The 12,703-nt window shown below is 60.8% G+C and overlaps 1 protein-coding gene across 2 annotated transcripts; it reads left to right on the top strand.

Moving 5' to 3' along the window:
* Positions 1-1,040: 1,040 nt before the first annotated feature.
* On the top strand, positions 1,041-10,688 carry DACT2 (dishevelled binding antagonist of beta catenin 2). 2 transcript variants are annotated; one of them, XM_042937442.1, is made up of 4 exons: positions 1,041-1,286; positions 6,834-6,939; positions 7,859-8,077; positions 8,899-10,688. In XM_042937442.1, exons 1-4 carry the CDS (start codon positions 1,041-1,043, stop codon positions 10,473-10,475), a joined length of 2,148 nt encoding a protein of 715 aa, XP_042793376.1. In that variant the 3' UTR covers positions 10,476-10,688. The 2 variants fall into 2 exon arrangements, with proteins under 2 accessions (XP_042793376.1, XP_042793377.1); XM_042937443.1 differs by lacking the exon at positions 1,041-1,286 and adding an exon at positions 3,897-4,203.
* The last annotated feature ends 2,015 nt before the right edge of the window (positions 10,689-12,703 follow it).

The following is a 12,703-nucleotide window of genomic DNA, read 5'->3' as shown; positions in this document are numbered from 1 at the left end:
TACGACCCATCAGTGCCACTCTGAGGTCTGCACCCAAAAGAAATGAAAATAACTTTCAGCTAAAAACTAGCACATGAAAACCCAGAGCAGAATATTCCTAGTAGCCCAAAAAGTGGCAACAACCCAAATGTGCACCAGTAAGTGAACGGGGTACGTAACAGTGGTCTATCCAAACAATGGGATATTATCTCCCAGTGGAAAGGAACGATGGACGGAGATCAGGCCACAACATGAACGAACCTGGAAAAGCCTAAGGGAAGAGAAAAAAGCCAGGCACAAAGGACCGCCTGGTGCATGATTCTATTGGCAGGAAATGTCCCGAACCGGCTGCGGAAGGATGGGGGCGCGGCGGCGGAGGAGGGTGAGGCTAATGGTACAGAGTTACTTTTTGGAGGTGAAAATGTTCTAAAACTGGTGGTGGTGACAGTTGTACAGCCCTGTGACGGTTGTGCACACACAAAGAACCATTGGACTGTGCGCTTGAAAAAGGTGAATTGTAATGATTCCTGCACAGCATCTCAAAAAAAGCGATTATTTAAAAAAAAAAAAAAAGACAAGCTGAGGATTCCGACTGCAGATACGCATCAGGAAGAGTGGATAACACGCTTTCCAAATCTGTAACGAGTTTACGGTGGTAACGTGGCCCTCACAATGCGCTACTGGGCCAAGAATTTATATTTTTACTTTAAACCTAAACACAACCTTTCGCCGTGTTCCCCCTCCGGCCCTTTGCGGCTCTGCTGCTGGGCTCCCCCTTTTCCTTCGGTCCCCTCCGGCCTCAAGGGAGAGCTTGGGTCCCAGGGCCCCCGAGGGCGCGGGGCTCCGTCGACGGGGCGGGCCCGGGGGCGGCCGCTGTGACCTCGGGGCGTGTGCAAACACCGCCCTCCGCGGCCACCGATAGGTCCCACCCCACCTTGGCGACCTGCGGGGCGGGGGCGGGGAGAGGCGGCGCAGGAGGCCGCGCGCGCGGCCGGGAGGCTCCGAGGAGGCTCCGGGAGGCCGGGGGAGGCCGGACAGGCGCGGGGCGGGACGGGCGCGGGATGTGGGCGCCGGGGGGCCCGCCGGGGCCCGCGGGCTGGGACCGCCGCAGGGTGGGCGCCCGGCTGCGCGCGGCGCTCGCGGGGCTGCACGAGCTGCAGGGGCTGCGCGACACGCAGCAGGCGCGCGTGCGGGGCGCCCTGGCCTTGCACCCCCCGGCCGGGCCCGCGCACCCCGAGCACCCCCGCGGCCCCCGCGCGCGCGAGCTGCGGCTGGAGGCGGCGCTGGCGGCGCTGCAGGAGCAGCTGGTAAGGAGCGCGGGGCCCCGGGGCGGCTGGGGCGCGCGCGGCGGCGGGGGGCCGTGCCACCTGGTGGGGGAGCGCGGCGGGCAAGGGCTGTGCGACTGAGCGAAGGGCGCCCTTTGGGACCCCGGGGGACTGCGCTCGGTTCCAAATGACGCAGCCAAGCACGGGGATAAGGAGCCCGATTCTGAAAGGCGCCCTCGGCTGCGCCCGGGCTCTGCCTCCTTCCCCGCGCGGACGGACTCTGAGCGCGCATTGCTGTTTGTTTCACTTCCAGTGCTGCTCTGGCGAGAACGCCTGAGGTCGGTTTCCCTTGGCGGCGGGGGCTACGTGGGGTCAGACCCCGGATACCAGGCGTCCCTGCTGCGTAGTTCAGGGACGACATAGCCAGCGTGCAGAGCGCACCCCAAATTGTCCCCGCATTGTGCTCAGGTTAAATGGGATCGCGTCGTTGAAAGAACACGTTGAGGAAAAAGCCTGTATCCCATGAAAGCGTCAACTTTAAATTGCAACCTGACCTGTGAAATGAGGCGTGTTCTCTGCAGCCCAGAGGCCGTAGGTAGAACCGGGGACCCTCTTAGGATTGCTTGGCCTTTGTGTCTTCTCCTTGGCCCCCTCCAAGTGCCAGCTCCTTTTTACAGGACTGAAGACACTCGTCCAGGTTTCAGTCCGCTGTATGCTTTCACTTCGTCCCCTGGAAACAACTCAGAATTTTTCCAGTATTGCAGTATTTTTTTTAAAGGAAAAACAGAAAGGCTGTATAGAAAAATTCCTATCTGATGGGAGTTAATTCCAGGACTCTTAAGTGGAATTTTCTTTTTTTTATAATTAGAAATTCAAATCTGTTCTGTGTAAAAGCTGCTTCCTTAACAAAGCAGCCTGGAAGGATCTGCACCCTCACTGTCAGCTTAGCTCAGGCAGGTGACGGACTTGTTAACCGTTCCTGGACTCAAGAATCCGGAAGTGCAGTGTCCTGAGATGCCTGCCAGGACTCCGGTGGGTGGGCCGGGGGTCGGTCGTCTTCCCGAATTGCAGATTGCAAAAACGAGGTGGCAAGATCGGAAAATCCAGAGCCTGCCTTTGCAGACCGGCCTCTGCCTCCGGAGCTGCGGCGGCACAGAGGGCAGGGGTGGGCTCTCAGGGCGGCCTGCTCTCCCGTGGCGCCCGCCGCGCTCGGCAAGCCGGTGGTCCCCGTGACCCGGAGCTCGGCGCACAGCGGCCACGGACGTGCAGGACGGTGTGCTGGAGTGTGGACCTGCTCCTCTCTGTCGGAGGGCAGCTGATGGTTAAGCAACACACAGATCAGCCTTGTGAGTCGTCAGCCCCCGGTTTCCAGTGCCCTTTGGAAGAGATCAAACGGGGCTGGGGTTTTTGTTTAATTTTTTTTTTTAACGTGGCCGCCAGAAGGAACACGCGGACTTTGTCTTCAGACGGTGTTTGGCATGGATTGCGTGATCAAAAGAGAAGAGGAATTGCTTTTGTGTGACATCAGCTCAGGGCTTAACGCTTTCACATCTTTCTCGCAGGGAAAAAGGTAGGAGTATTACCAGTGCCGTGATCAGAAGCCTGTTGTGCGCAGCGCAGTTGCAGGGAGACCTCACGGCTGGGGGCCAGGCCCACCCGGCGTGGACCCCGCGTCACCGTGCAGGCGTGAACGCAGGAAGGACGTTTATCTGACCCTCAGCGGTCTTGTCCAGCAGGGGTTCCCCAGGAAGCATTGCTCGGGATTTGAACTGCCATTAGGAACCCAGCAGGTTTGCACGTTAACGCTTGCCGAAATGGCTGTACCTTTTTAATTGCGGCATCTAAAGTCTCCAAAGAGCGCGGGGTAGGTGCCTCGTGGTACTTGGGGGGCAAATAAAGGAACAACTTCTGTTGCTCTAACAGAAGAGAACATTTCCCGTCCCCTCGTCTGCGTCTCTGATGCCCCGTGACCTCCGGTACTCCGCGGCCAGGCCTGTGCTCATCTGTTCATATGTTCAGGGAGATTCCTCGTTGCCTGAGAAGTGGCTGCTGTCCCCATCTCCGCAGGGGTTAGGTGCCCCGCAGCGCCCACAGGGTCGGGGATGCCCCAGGGGAGGCTGGGAGCTCCAGCTGCCACCAGGAGGCGCTCCGGAGTCCGTGGGAGAGGTGCCCTCCGGTGGAAGCTGAAGAAAGGGTTCTGAGGACCCTGCAGTGAAATCTTTTCCGGAAGAATTTCCCAGTAGTTGACTTGGCTGGTTGTGACTTGTCCTAACAGAGGCAGCGTGCGATGATTGCTTTTCACTGGCGGGTTCTGGCATTAAATATACCGCAGGAGCGCGCTGACTCTGCAGCTGTAAACATGATGTCTGGGATGTTCCCTGGACCCGCCATGCCTGCTTCATGCACTCACAGGGAAATGAACTTGCTCAAGGTCGCCGGTGAGGGCAGGGCATCCACAGGACCGTGCGCGGCTTCCGTCTCTTATCCGTGAGGCTGATGTGTGTGTGACCCTGGAGCCTTTGCTGTTGATCGACGGACCTCTTTTCAAGCTGGGTAGTGACGCGTCCCTGCCCGCAGGGTGCGTGTGCTAGCCACGGAATTCCTGTGTGAAATCTTTCCTTCGCGCAGGCTCAGCTTTCAAGGAGAGAATAAAGGGGTTCTAGAGGCCATCGCTTGTCCTGAACTTGAGGGCAGATGTCAGTTTTTACCCTTTGAATCTGCCTTAAAGGTTTGAGAAGACAACAGTGCTGAGTTGCGGATGGCAGGCAGGAGGAACAAGCGGGAACCAGGCCGTTCTCCCGCGGTTCACAAAGCAAGCATTTCAAAGGAAGGGATGAACCGAATATTTGTTTTTAATGGCGTTCCCTGGATGCAGTTGTCAGACTTCCTCATGGTCACAGAAAGCCTTGGCGGGAGGCCTGTCAAGATGCAGGTGCCCGGGTGTGGCCGAGAGTCTCAGGTGAGGGGGATGGGGGGATCCCAGGAACCTGCACTGATGCCCAGGTGATCCCCGTGCCCGGGGAACCGTGGCTGTGCTGTCCTCACCCCAGGCCCCCTTACACAGCTTTGGGGGGACTCTGACACCATACTCCGCCCTGATGGTGAGCCCGAACGCTGGGGACAGGGCTGGGGAGGACGTGACCCCAGCGACTTGCGGGCTGCTCCGAAGAGAATCCACGTGACTGCCACGGTCACGTTCACCCAGCACCAGCGTGTTTGGAATGATGTTTTCCCTGCGGAAATACACGGGTGGAGATACTCTGCGGCCAGCTTGCCATGGATTATGCTTTATCCTGGTCTCAGAAGGGACTTTTGACTCTTTGCCCAAAGTTAGATGCCAAGTAGGAGTTAATGAAAAGCTGAGACATAAAAACCCCAAGTGAGGGAGGGACGGGGGAAGGGTTAAGGAGGACGGTGTAAATCCGGAATGGTGAAGCCCTGTAGACGTTCAGGGCCCTGAGGATGCGGTAAATCATCTGTGAATACCCGGGACCCTGTGTGTCCGTGGCCTCTCGACATTAATCAGAAACCACCCACTGAAGGCCTGGTTGGCCAAACATTAATCACAAAGCAGTGAATCTCAGCACAAGCACACAGGGAGCACTTTTTTCTTTTCGGAAAGGGGTTCAGAGAGGGAGGAAGAAAGCCAACTGGGGCGTCCAGGGTGATCTCCTCCTTCAGAAGGATGAGAGCACGGTGATTTGGAAGAGAAGAGGTCAGGTCGATGCTGGTAAGGGTCGAGGTATGACCTGACAGAGCGACGTGGTTGATTTCCCGTTGCCACTGACAGGAAAAGAAAAGTCATTTGCAGTAAAAATCTACACTAGCCCCTTTGCCCGATCTAGTATTCTTTACATGAGAAGCCCATCTTTGCCTGGCTCTCTCTGCGACTGACGTTCACCTGGGTAATGTTTCCCTTTGTAAAAATAATCAAGGTAAGAAGCCAGGATGTTTAGGCTAGACTGGATGGTTCTGGGATTATCACGTTTTTGTTAAATTCAAGTCTGGTCTTTGCCGTGTTGCCTACTTACAGACCGTGTTACGGCTGTGAGACTCTTGCTGTGTAACACTTGGAGCTTGTCTGAGAGCCCTGGTTTGGGTCCTGGCGGAAAGGGGAGCTCGGCACGGTGGCTCAGGACGCACCGGGGGCAGCATCAGGCCCTGGGCTTCTCCCCCACTTAACCTCCCGGGGGCTGGGATTTGAACACTCCGTGCCCACGTGATTCCCTCGTCGGAAGTGCACATTACTGCCGCCTGCCTCTCCCTTGGACTGAGTTCTCACGGTATTGGAATTGCTGGAATAATGCATTCCCCTGAGTCCCGTAATTGGGGGCTCAGGGGAATTGTTCACTTTCTATATAAAAGTCTGAAGCACAATCATTTTCTCAAACGGGGCGAACCACGTAATTACATTCATTAATTATTTGCCTTAAACTTCATTGTTGACGAAAACAAGAAATTGGCCCAGCAGACCTTGAAAACGGTGTTGTTTTATAATCGAAAGAAGGAAATCCGCGTTGGTTAAACGGTCAGTGCTCTGGGTGTCCCGCACGTACGTTATCTACGTGTGCGAACATGTGTGAGTACAGACTATGAGTATTAACCACGTACACGTGTTACACGGGTGTTACGTAAATACACACACACAGGTGTGTGGCTGACGCTCGTAATAACCCATTTTACGGCTGGGGAAGCTGAGGCCTGGAGGGGAGAGAGCCTCTGAAGGCAGGGCTAAGATGTGAGCCTCTAAACCAAGGAGATTTCAGGCAGATCTTGAGGCTCATTGAGTGCAGGCACTGTCCTCTCCCGCCGTGCCTCTGTCCCTGTCCCTGAGGGCTCTGTGAAGCCTGGAAGGACCTGTAAAATGGGGTGTGGGACACATGCGGAAGGGGGACTTTTTCTTTCCGGCGGGGGGGGCTTCCTGTCAGTTTCAAAAGTGAGAAGGTCACCCAGGGTCTGCTGGGTCAACGAATATGGCAGTGTGGGCACCAAACTCCAGGTCTGTTACCCGTGAGCATGAGAAGGTAGCTTCTTGCATAAAACTGAGGACAGCAGCACACACATCCGTGGCGTGTGCCGGGTGCCGCTTTTTAAAAAAAATTTTAACGTTTATTTGAGAGACACAGAGAGAGTGCGCGCATGCGTGGGGGGAGGGGCAGGGAGAGAAGGAGACACAGAATCCGAAGCAGGCTCCGAGCTGTCGGCACAGAGCCCCACGCGGGGCTCGAACCCACGAACCGCGAGATGGTGACCTGAACCCAAGTCATGGAGGCTCAACTGACTGAGCCACCCGGGCGCCCCAGGTGTGGTTTTGGATCCTGACTTTATGCTCGTAGACTGTATCAGTCTGTCCTTATAAAGAAATGCCTAACTGGGAACTGCTGATTTTTTTAAGCCTGCCGTTGAGGGGGGACAGAGGTGTGAAGAGGGAAGGGTCGTGGACATTTTCCTCCGGTGACCAGAGAGCAGGGGACTGGCTCCGAGGGAGCGGTTTAAGCCGTATGCCCAGTGCAGACGTCACGTGCGTGGGGCACCGCGCTCGGCTTCTGTACTCAGGACGGTTTTCTCTCCCATGCCGTCCCTTCGCAGGCCCGTCTAAGGCGCCAGGACGTCGGCCTAAAACCCCACCTGGAGCAGCCGGACGTGTGCAGACCCTGCGGTGAGGCGGCCGACAGTGACAGCAGGCCCAGCTCAGGTAGCCCGCGCGCCCCCTTTCCGTCACCCCTCCTGGGCCCCGCCTGTGTCCTCAGCCCGCCCCCGGCGGCACGGCGCCCGAGCCGGGAGGCCCCGTTACCGAGGGCTCTTGAAGATGCCACACTTCTCTCCTGGCACCTAAGTGTGCTTCGGAACCCGGGAGAGTGTGCACGTGTGTGTTCACGGAGAGAGGGCCTGGCACGGGAAGCGCTGCTTCTGACGGAGGAAGGCTCGCCAGCCTCTCGCCTCTCCGGGCGGAGACCATTCAGGGTCTGCTCGGGCTGGGCTCACCGGGAGGTGGCGAAGAGCCGTTCCATCCGGCTCAAGCCTGTGTGACCTGTCACAGATGACGAGGAGCTGCCCCGTGTCCCTTACTGTGAAGCTGCAGGGAAATCGTTCCGGAGCCATTGTCCAGGGCACGTAATCCCATCTGTCCAGACGCTGGCTCGCGTGGCAAACCCAGGGGACCACGTCCAGCACTGGATGCCGTCTCTTCCTGTTGTAAACTTGCACAACCACGGCCTGGCCTGGGTGTGCAGTGTGTTTGGCAGGTCCGGGCTGGGGGGGCCCCCGGTGGCCCCCTCTGATTGCCACGTGGGATGAACCCCACAGCACAGGGGAGGGAGGGAGAAGGATGCCAGAGGCCTGCCCCGCAGGGACCGGAGGTTAACGGTCACGGAACAGCCGCTCGCCGAGGAGGGGGGCGAGTGGTGGGGCGTGGGGGGCTCCCACTGGCCTGCTCGTGGGGCAACAGTGGACAGTCATGGGGAGCACTCCCGGGCATTCAGGAGTCCCCGGCCACCTTCCCCAGGTGCCTGCCTTGACGAGATCCCAAAGCCCCCCCAGCACAGGGGCGTCCTCGGGCAGGAAAGGGGCCGCCGCCCGGGGGAGCGCTGACCGCCTCCATCCACCCTGTCTAGGCTTCTACGAGCTGAGTGATGGTGGTTCCTGCTCCCTGTCGGCCTCCCGCACGTCCGTGTGCAGTGACCGCGTGTACTCCTTGGGCACTTTGCTGCCAGCTGACCCCACGGCCAGGCCCCGGTCAGCCGACGACACCACCGTGCATGGAGCCCCCCTGCCCACCTGTAGACCGCAGGCCACCGAGGAGGGCGAGTGCCGGCCCAGGCCGGTGTCTACAGGTAAAGGAGAGCCAGGAAGGCGGGAGGCCCCACTGCAGGGGGGGGGGCAGGGGGGCGGGCGAGGGGGCGGCTGTTGCATCACTGAGCACTGAGCCGGAGCCCTGTCTGCGTCTGGCGCTGGGCTCGTCCCACAGGTGCCCCTCCGAAGTTTCTGCGGGCTTTTCTTGGTGTTTCGATAGACAGGAATCAAGGGCCCACTTCCGTTCGTTACAGCAAGGCCGGCGTGACCAAAAGCGTTCTTTCTTATTATGTGGACATCAGAAAGTTACTGTAAAAGTCCTTCCGGAACCTCACACAGCCTGACGGCGCGTCTCCGTAACTGGAGGGGGCTCAGGACCCAGAGCAACGCGGAGAGCGTTCATTTCCCACGTGGATGCCCCCCTCGCCCAGGCTCAAGGGAGAGTCTCCGTTTTCCTTCGGTCCGTCCCGAAAAGAAAAGGCTTCATCTTTGGGCCTTGTTAGCTTTGTAGGAACAGACCCGGCCTAGCCGTGCCCGGTGGTCCTGGTGGACCTTTCCACGGTCTCCTCTCCGTCAGCGCCTCCACGGAGGGGGGGTCCGGAGCCCCCCGCGCGGTCACAGGCGCCGGTCTCTCTGGGCACCTGCAGACGCGGGGTGAAGGCTGAGTGCGGGCTCTGCCGTGTACCTGCGACGGGGAGGCCCTGGGAAGGGGGCGGAGCTAGCAGCCGGCGAGACCCTTCCCCAGCCCCCCAGGCCCACACGGGGCACTGCGCCGGCCTGCCGCCCGCCGGGCAGGAAGTGACACTGGGGCTGTGCTGGGTTCTCCCCGATTCACCTGTGTGCTCGTCCTTCTCATTCCCAGGTGACCTCGAAAGAGTCCTGCCGTCTGCGGTGGTGCCCCAGAAAGCCGGCACAGACCCCACATCCGCGACCCTCCTCTGCCACGGGATGGGGCTGCCAGCCCACGGGCCGGACCCCAAGTACCGGCGTGACCTGGTGTCCACGGGGGGCAGGGAGGTGTACCCGTACCCCAGCCCCCTGCACGCTGTAGCTCTGCAGAGCCCGCTCTTCGCTCTGCCCAGGGACGCCCTGCACGCGGACTCCCAGCCGCCCCCTAGGAAGCCCCCTCCCGGCCCCACAGGCCTGTCGATCCCGACAAGACCTGTCCTTGAGGCTGGCCCTGCTGCAGCCTATATAGACAGGCTGCTGAGGCTGCGGGCCCGAGGGACCCCCGCGAGGAGCAGTGTGGGTGAGCAGGGGCCCCCAAGACGTGAGGGACCCCCATCCCCGCAGGCACTTGGTGGCCAGAGAGCAGACGGTCCAGATGGCCTAGAGAAGCTGGTGTGCACCCCGGGGAGAGCAGGAGCGGGAGGGCTGGCCCAGAGAGGGGACGCCAGCAGGGACCGCCTCGAGCAGCAGGGTGTGGGCACCCCGCGCCCCAGCAGCCTTCCAGAGGGGGGACCCAAGCCCTCCAGTGGCTGCGTCCGTGGGGACACCGTGCTGGGCTCCCTTCTGCCGAGGTGTGGGCGTGCCCAGGTGGCCACCAACGGTCAGGAGAGGACAGTCCTGTCGCCTGCCAGGAAGGCAGGAGGAGAGAGCCCCGCTCTGGCCCCCGAGGGGTGTGGCCGCCCCCCATTTGCTGTCAGCGGAGCTGCTCTCCTGGGGCTAAAAGCAGGCGCCCCCAGGACAAAGGCTGTGAAGATCAGGAGAGGGGCCAGTGACAAGGTCCTGAGGTTTGGGGGGCAACCGCCAGCGGGGGGTGCCCTCGCCACCCCCCAGCTGCCTCCCGAGTGGGGGGCCGGTCTCAGGAGGAGGCCCACGCCGGCCGGGGTGGCGCCCAGCCGGTCCTGCTCCGAGCCCAGACTCTACCCCGTGCCCTTCCTGGTGCCCCTGCTGGTGGCCCGACGGGAGGGCCGCGGGGGCCCCGCGCTGGCCTTGTTCCCCTCAGAAGCGGCTGCTGTGGCGGCCGGGGGGGAGGCACAGAAACAGCGCCGGTGGCTGTCCTCCGTGGAGGTCTCGGGCGGCCTGGGGCCCCACAGGCCGGCAGTGAGCAGAGGGGGCAGGCAGCGGCCCGTGTGCGTCCGGGCCAGGCCCAGGCTGCCCCCCCGGGCCCCCCGCGCCAGGAGCGAGTCAGAGGGCTCCGAGCACTCTGCCGAGGGTGCCTCCCTGCCTCTGTCCGCTGCCACCGAGACCAGCGAGGACGACAGGGCCAGCGACCACACTGCCAGCTGCTTTGGGGACAAGGAGTCCAGCAGCAGTGACTCAGAAGGCGGGGCCTGGCCCGGGGCGCGTCCCCCACAGCTCCCGCGGGCCCCAGCTGCCCGCAGGCCGCCCCTGCCCCCCGTGCCCAAAGTGTGCCGGATCAAGGCCTCCAAGGCCCTGAAGAGAAAGATCCGGAGGTTCCAGCCAGCGGCACTGAGGGTCATGACCATGGTGTGAGGCCCGCAGGAGACGGCCCGGGGCGTCCCCGCCCGGGCCAGGGAAGCCGTCCTGAGGAACCGCGATGACAGCACGTGACCAGCCCCAGCAGGTGGACGGCCGACCAGAACTTGGGAAAAACCCTAAGAAAACTAGCCAAAGCGTCTGTGGGTTTGTGGACATTCATGTAACACGCAGCTAGTTTCAGGATGTGGTTTAGAGATAAACATTTTAAAAAGCGACTGGCGTGTTTTTTTTTTTAATTTTAATGTTTATTTAGTTAAAGTCGACCAGCGTGTGCGTGCGAGCAGGGGAGGGGCAGAGACAGAGGGGGACAGTGGAGCCCACGCCGGCTCTGAGCCGTCCGCACAGAGCCTGACACGGGGCTTGAACTCACGACCATGAGGTCATGACCTGGGCAGCCCAGGTGCCCCAGTGACATCTCAGAACACAGAGGAGGGCCTACGAGGGTGCCGAGGCGGTGCCGTGAGAGGTGCAGGGGCCGCTTCCTGCCGAACGTGGAGAACGCAGGCTGTTCCAAAAGAGAGATCCAGGCACGTCTGTGAGTCCGGGTAGAATTCCCACTGTGCTTCCTGGAATCTGCTTCGTCACAGGTACGAGGGCCTCCCAAGCTTAAGATCTGCTCTGGTAGGTAAAGACGACGTCAAACAAACGCACCCTTGATGGGGTTTTATTGGAAAACATGTTGCACAGGGTATCTTATAAGGACCGTCTGATTGTCCATCGTGGGGCCCAAGAGGTGGCAGGCGGGGCCCTGGAGATGGGGCACACAGTCAGAGGGTCCAGCACTCCCCTCCGTCCGGGCAGTGTTCAGGGTGTCCCCAGGCTCCCCTCCGTCCAGGCGGTGTTCAGGGGCGTCTCCAGCGCTCCCCTCCGGGCAGTGTTCAGGGGGTGTCCCTAGGCTCCCCTCCGGCTCCCCTAGCCTTCCTAGGGAGACGGCCGAGGGTTCCACGTGTGTGGCAGGTTCTGCTCTGTCCTCATTGCTGCTGTGCGAAAGGAGCGTTGCACGATTACAGGATTGGGTGCACGGTTTAGATCGGACACGCGTCTCCCGTCCTCCATGGGGCAGCCATCCTCAAGTCACGGGACGGGTTGGCCAGGCCGTGTGTCTCCCACCGGGATGCGTGGACCAGTGAGGAGGGGACACAGCGGGTTTGGGCCTCCCGGGGGGGCTTCGACCAAAGACAGGAGGCAAATTGAAAGAACAGAGGCCTTTTTGGGGGGCGTCAGGATTGCAGCTCGAGAAAACACAGAGGGCTGGGGTCTGGGGAGGCTGGGGATATGGAGCAGAGGCTCATCCTGCAGTGAGCTGGAGGCTGACAGGTCCTGGGGTACCATCGGGGGTGGGTTGGCCCAGCATGTGGGGGGACTCAGGAGGGGAAATGAAGGAGGGCCGTCACGCAAGACCAGGCAGAGGCCACTCCCTCGGGGGTGCTGCAGAAGGTGTGGTGGGGCAGAGACCCAGGGCAGGCAGGGCAGCAGGAGCCCCCAGGACACAAGGACTCAGCGGGGAGGCTACGGGCCTGGGGAAGGGGGCGCCCCGGTGACTGGGGCAGGGTGGGGGGCACACCTGGGTCTCTCTGGTTGGCCAAGGTGCAAGCAGGGACAGAAATCAGGACAGCTGCCATTGTCACTGGAGCGGAGGCATTTGGGGCTGATTGTTACAGAAATTACTTCAGCGCCTGAACTGTCACTGTAGACGATAGCTGACTTCCGGCCGGGCTTCCCCAGGGGCAGTCGCAGGTGAGGGTTCGCTGTCCCGGCGGGTGGCTGCGGGTGGGAGCTCCGTCCATCTGTCTGCGTGCACGGCCAGTCTGTGGGAAGCAGCGTTGTGTTCGGAAAGGCCCTTATGGGGCTGCGCTGACCTGGGGCCAAGACAGGACCCCGAGGAGGCTGAGGCGCGGCAGGTGCCAGGGGAGCGGGTGCCGAGGGGGCGTGTGCGTGCGTGACCGGACCCACCGCTGATGGCGGGCCGTGGCTTGGGGGTCCCCGGGCTCCTTCAGAGTCACCCACCCAACAGCGACACACAATGAAAGGACACAAGGACACATCCAGTCACGCACTTGTCCCCGGAGAGAACTCGGGGTTCTTACGGAAATAGAGCGTTCGAATCAGCGTCTTTATTTCCATCTGAAGATTCTTTTCTCCTTCTGTTCCATTTGTTTTCCCTCTTATTTCCATCTTTACCTCTCCCCAGCCGTGACCTCCTAACCAAGGAGGAAGTTCAC

Source organism: Panthera leo, chromosome B2, assembly GCF_018350215.1.
Source record: "Panthera leo isolate Ple1 chromosome B2, P.leo_Ple1_pat1.1, whole genome shotgun sequence".
Lineage (NCBI taxonomy): Eukaryota > Metazoa > Chordata > Mammalia > Carnivora > Felidae > Panthera > Panthera leo.
This window is presented reverse-complemented; position numbering and strand designations above follow the sequence as displayed.

Excerpts from the sequence above, each read along its gene's own strand:
- DACT2 (XM_042937442.1), top strand. The coding sequence starts at position 1,041 with ATGTGGGCGCCGGGGGGCCCGCCGGGGCCCGCGGGCTGGGACCGCCGC. Across the intron at positions 6,940-7,858 it reads TGACAGCAGGCCCAGCTCAG|GCTTCTACGAGCTGAGTGAT; the intron begins GTAGCCCGCGCG and ends CACCCTGTCTAG. Across the intron at positions 8,078-8,898 it reads GCCCAGGCCGGTGTCTACAG|GTGACCTCGAAAGAGTCCTG; the intron begins GTAAAGGAGAGC and ends TCTCATTCCCAG.